Genomic DNA, 6,185 nt, shown 5'->3' on the forward strand with positions numbered 1-6,185 from the left:
CATATTTAACCAATTGATCCTAATCTAAAACAAATTATAACTGTCATACGTAACTCTCAGATTGCTTTCACTCACGTAGCTGTTTAATTGTAGGCATTAGGCTGTCGTGTTCATGTATATATTTTTGACATCGGTATAAACCACAGTTGGAAACTTAATGCTTAAAATATCATTTACTCCGAACAATATTGAGCTCTGGCAGCGCCTGAAGTCTACACGTTGCACATGTCACCCAAAGCCAAATTTGAAATGGAGTTTTCAGTTCGCAATGATATCTTTAGCTATCACTTGCCTTTGTGTCTCTAGCGCCGTCAAATTACTGCACTGTTTGCTGACAAACAGTGTGAAATTCAATCTGCTTAAGTGGAATATACCCTGCTGTTGTCCTAAAGCATTTGGCCAGTAACACGAAACCATTTGCATCAGTGCTAAGCAAAACTATCTGAATAAATGAATGACAAAATACCACAATTATGCTCAGAGATGCAAGCATAACATCAAATTCTCTTTGGTGTAAACCGTAACCCTATTCTCATGGCAATGCTCTATCAATTTTATTTGTTTGTCAAGTGGTATATGTTTCGGGAAACATCGATAAAAAGCGGACATAAAGGGCAACTCGGGAATTCATGGAAATATATTCCAAGACCCCAGATGCTAATCGCTAAATTGCATATCGGTTTTATCACTTTTTTTTACCATTATGTTATGGTATCTGAAACAAGGCGGAACGTTTGGAAACAGGTAGTCGAAGTATAACTAACAAATTTGTAACCGAAATTAATGTTGAAACTTCTTAATCTCTGCTACCGAATCACTGATACTGAATATTACAGTGACAGTTTTTACTATAACCAGAACACCTCTGTTAGCCTGTTGAGCGTCACAAACAGTGTCAAATGAATGTCTTGCCTTATAGTCTTTGTGAATATATTCATTTAAAATTGAATGACTGACTGAATGACTATGTAATCAAAGCGTCGAAAGAGACATTCGTGTATCAGCCGTCAAACAAAATGGACGATTAATGATCAATAATCTCAACACCACCGCAATCTGTGTAGTGGAGTGGAATTGTCGACACCACAGATAAGGAAGTTTAACACATGAAACATGCATACATTTAGAGAAGCTCAACATCTTAGCATACAAATCTTAGGAATTTTATCAAATTCACCTTGTTTTTATAATAGCTTTACCTTGGAATTGAAAATAGCGTGGACAAAAAGTCCATTGCATCAAACACCTTATAAAAGAACATCCACTAAACCTCATTATGTTTAGTTTGCCCACAGACGAAATATTTTTTTCTAATTCTTTCTCGAACGAATGTTGAAAACGTTTTGCTTAAAACCGGAGAGAGTTTTAAACTTTGCCCTTCCATGACAATCCGATAAATTCCTTTCGTACATCACCTAATGACTAATGAGGTGACAGGTTTGAATCCAACGGTCCTTGTTTGGGGAAGGATCCCCGAGTCCTCTTCCTTTGCATTGTTCTGGTGTTATTTTGCATGCTATATGCGAGGTTAATACAGCATTTTGAGTAATTCTAGACCAGTGACGTCTAAAAAACTGCATTTAACATCACTGCATTAAGTTTTATTTATTTCTCCTTAAGCCATTGTGCATAGAGGACGTGGCAGTTGCTACTATTTATGCACTTACATGGACAGACAGAATAAAATTCGGACAAAGGTATAAATCGACAGGAGTCCGTGTTCACCGGTTACGTGTGACAATTTGTCAGCTATCACAATGTGGTCACTACTCTAGCTTTACTCTCCATGTTGTCTGTCTTTACTGATATTATGTATTGCGGAAGTAAATAATCATAAACGCATCGATCTCCCGGCTAGTGGCCAATGCGCTTTTGCGCACTCAAGCGTGGAATTAGAGCATAGAAGCGATCTGTGGTCTTTAGTGAGATTTCCAGAGGTCATTAACTGTGTCACCAACTAATCAAACACAGTTATCTACACAATGAATATCCGTTTGCTGTAAAATCGATATACATCTGTCAACTGGTAATATTTCTCCTCCGCTGCCAATTACCGATGCCAGCTGTTTTTCTTTTTATTCCTGCGTATATTTGCAACGAACTGGAATCTTGCAAGGGTTGGCTCTCTTTTTTCGTTATTTTAATCGATATATCGGGAGACCTATGTGGAAGGTTTACTAAAATATTTGCTGCAATTCATGGCGCCTTCCCATTTTGGGGGAAAAGTGCATCGCTTTGTTACAGGGGTCCATTCGGTTTGATTTAGTTGCTATCGATTTTATTCTCGTTAAGATGCATTTATTTAGAACATCAGTAGCACTGGTATCTTTTGTTTAGTAATTCATACGGTATCTAACTTCAATGGTAATTGGAAAAGCACTCAAAGTGCTTTACATAGTGATAGCTTCACATAGAAGCACTTGTACGTTAACAAGTAGGTGACGAAGGGCTTCCTAAAAAACCGTGTGGAAACTGCGCAGTCCCAACGACCTACAATCTCTAGACTAACAAAAACACAGTTCACTTTGCCGAAGTCTTCTTTGCTGCTATTAAGTATTGAGAAATGCATCCAGTTCAGAGCTGGTCATTCACTTGGTTAGGATTTTATACGTATATTGAATATGTCTAGAGGTAGTAACCGTGAGAAAGTGGTCTTGAGGTTTAACGTCGTACAAGTTTTCAGTCATATGACGACGATCGCAGTTGCCGTGAGTTCAAGTCCAGCCCATGCTAGTTTCCTCTCCGGCTGTACGTGGGAAGGTCTGTCAGCAACCTCCGAATAATCGTAGGTTTCCCGTTTTCCTCCCACCATTATGCTGGCCGCCGTCGTATAAGTGAAATATTCTTGAGTACGACGTAAAACACCAATCAAATAAATAAATGAATAAATGTGACGGAGAAGGAATCCTTAGAGTGTATGTAATGTGTCTCCTTGTTGCAGGACGGATTTTTACCGCTCTTTTATCTACTCCTGCCTCACTGAGACGACATACTGAAGGACAGTAAGCCAATGGCCGATGTTGTACTCTAAGCCCCCCGGTTTCTCTTCGGTAGTGACTAGCCAGTGACAGATGGTGTACTCTAAGCCCGCCGGATTCCCTTCGCTAGTGACTAGCCATTGACCGATGTTGTACTCTAAGCCCTCCGGTTTCTCTTCGGTAGTGACTAACCAATGACCGATGGTGTATTCTAAGCCCTCCGGCTTCCCTTCGCTAGTGACTAGCCAATGACCCATGTGAACTCTAAGAAATCCGGCTTCTCCCGCCAATAAAACTGACCACTCTTATACAAGGAAAATATACTTGAGTACGGCTATACACATCAATCAAATTAATAAATAACTAAACGAATTTGGGCTGGACAAAAAATCCACGACACATGATTGAATGCATCACGTGTTTAATTATTAATTCTGCGCTTTGCTGCTCCGACAAACACACAAAGAAAAAAACGTGCATAAAATAAGCGGAAAAAACTTGTACCGAGAGAGGCAAATTATCTTCCCCTTATACGGTTGGACCATTATGTTAGTTAAGAAGGCAGCACCATTCTAGCATTAAGAAACCCCATGCTTCTACTGACCCACATTCAGCCTTGCTCTTACGATGCAAGTTGTCCTAATAACGTGTTGGGTGCGACTCTGCATATCTGATTGACAGCAGTTGACATCCTCGGAAGAAGTGGAGAAAGAAAAGATAACGATGTTAGTAACCTGACTGGGGGGCACAATTTTCTTATAGATCACGTGACTTCCAGCTGTGGTTTCAAGGAATTCTCCATACTTGTCTGCATGCCAACATTTTTTCGTCCATTTTTACTATCCAGACGAAAAAAATATAGGCGCCTAACTGGAATCAAACTACACTACAACCAAACAACACAAGCGTCCTCGCTACTTATGAGAGTGTTGGGAAGAGGCCTCCACGGAAATGCTTGCGGCCATCGTATAAGTGAAATATTCTTGAGTACGGCATCGCCTATTTGGTCGCCTATATATATATATATATATATACTAGCTGTCATAATACTTAGTCTCTGCGACAAGAGACTATACAAGATTATATAAGACCAGCAGTGAGCACAATACATGTGACTGTAGTTTAGTGTTCACACGTGTTCTGACCACGTCCGTTCGTCATTCGCGTAGTTCAGCTCATAGTCAGATACACTTTGGACTTGCCCTGCTGAAGGCTGCCAGCACCAAGGCATACAATCCTAGTTTCAATAGTGTAAGCAGACCTAGTTTTTAAAAAAATGCATGCATTTTATTGCCTTTTCTTATAAGACAACGGTTTGGAATTTGTCGAAATGCTATGCTGTTATCACAATTAATAAAAATTACCATGAGAACGAAAGAGACCAGGGCTTGGGGAAAGTATTTGACCTCGGTGATACTTAGGTCACCAGCATTCTACTGGTTTAGGTCTAAATACAAAGCAGTGGCGATGTTTGGCAACCTGTAACACGTTAACTGGTTAAAAAAGACTTCTTGCAAATCTACTTTATTTAGGGGTTGTAGAGCTTAAATAGCTCCGTGGCCAAGGAGGAATGGGGTACAAAATAAAATTGCTGCCACTTGCAATGCATTAGACGCCGCTAGTCTAGAATTTCTCACTTCCGGTTAAGTCTCTTGACCCTTCGCACAACTGATGAACCTTGGTTTATGTCACATTTACGCCATGATCTCGTGGTGGAATTCTCATGCTAAACCAGGGGCCTCCGTGACCGAGGTGATCAGCAATGACTCAAGAGTTCAAGTCCAGCACATGCTGGCTTCCTGTCCGGCCGTACGTGGGAAGGTCTGCAGCAACCTACGGATGGTCCTTGGTTTGCCCAGGTTTCCTCCCAAAATAATGTTGGTCGCCGTCGTATGAGTGAAATATTCTTAAGTACGCTGTAAAACACTAATCAAATAAGAATAAAAAAAATCATTTACACACTCTCACTTTTCTTCTGATTTCAGATATGGGGTGCTTTTTACCACATTCTCCTTGTCATATCTGTGATAGTTTCCTTCCTGGGAAACTTTTCGCCTTTCCAGACATTCCGGCCTTACAGCATCTATAGAGCGAAATCAAACGTCTCCATGGTGACGGACGTAACAGCCAATGACAGCCTTCGACACAAGAGCGGAGGTCCATTGTTGCAGATTAACCAGACTCAGTTACAAGGATTTAACATCACTGATGATTTGTTGGTATCAAATTTTTCAAACGGAACAGAACATTCTGGTTGGATGCAGCACATAATCCTCGATCCCAGGCCGGCTTTACCTCTCAGACTGATTGAATACTCATGTCTTGCATTTTTCTTCATAGAATTCGTTGTGAGGTTTTCCGTGTGCCCAAACAAACGAAAGCTCTTGTTTACTCCGGTGACTTTCCTGGATTTATCCTATGTTAGTTCCTGGATACTCATGTTGTTGATACTGTATCTCTTTCCCAAAACCCGAACGGAGGAATCCGGCTATAAGGTGTACGCAGGATTGCAGGCGTTGGCAGCTATTCGAATCCTTCGAATTTTCAGACTGGCACGCTATTTTCGCGGCCTGAAAATGATTCTATTGACGTTGAAAGCAAGTGCCCGCGAACTGCTGTTGTTGTTAGTTTGTTTTCTGATAGCCATGGTGCTTTTTGCAGATTTGATTCGAAAAGCCGAACATCGTGTGGATGAGAAAAACAAATTTGATAACGTGTTTGTGGCTCTCTGGTGGGTTGTGATAAGCATGACAACCGTGGGCTATGGCGATATAGTCCCAGAGTCACCCCCTGGTTACGCTGTTGGTATGGCCTGTGCATTTCTGGGACCAATCATAACGAGTTTTATTGTGCCTATGATTTCTGATCATTTTCTCTCTTATTATGCCTATAAAGAACGCGATATACGAAGGTCGCACACCAATCACTCGAACAAATGTATCTGAGTATGGCTCTAAGGGTCGCCATTCCTTTGGTACGTATTTCAGTCAGGTTCCCCCAAGAGAGGGTCTTTCGTGATATATCACAGAGCAGAGCCTTGAAATCGACTAATAAGTGAAAACACAAAACAGAATCGCAATTTTATAAATTAAAATGAAGAAAAAATAAAATTCTTATATATTATTGTTATATTATTCATAATATGCTTTACGGCTTTTTAGTTTGAAAATACTTTAAACACCCCATAAATACTCATGGTTTGACCCT

The 6,185-nt window shown here is 40.5% G+C and overlaps 1 protein-coding gene across 1 annotated transcript; it reads left to right on the top strand.

The window, feature by feature from the left end:
- The first annotated feature begins 5,086 nt into the window (after window positions 1-5,086).
- On the top strand, window positions 5,087-5,923 carry LOC135477026 (potassium voltage-gated channel subfamily A member 10-like). The gene has a single exon (XM_064757175.1). It carries the CDS (start codon window positions 5,087-5,089, stop codon window positions 5,921-5,923), a length of 837 nt encoding a protein of 278 aa, XP_064613245.1.
- The last annotated feature ends 262 nt before the right edge of the window (window positions 5,924-6,185 follow it).

Source organism: Liolophura sinensis, chromosome 10 (genome assembly GCF_032854445.1).
Source record: "Liolophura sinensis isolate JHLJ2023 chromosome 10, CUHK_Ljap_v2, whole genome shotgun sequence".
In the NCBI taxonomy this organism is placed as follows: Eukaryota; Metazoa; Mollusca; class Polyplacophora; order Chitonida; family Chitonidae; genus Liolophura; species Liolophura sinensis.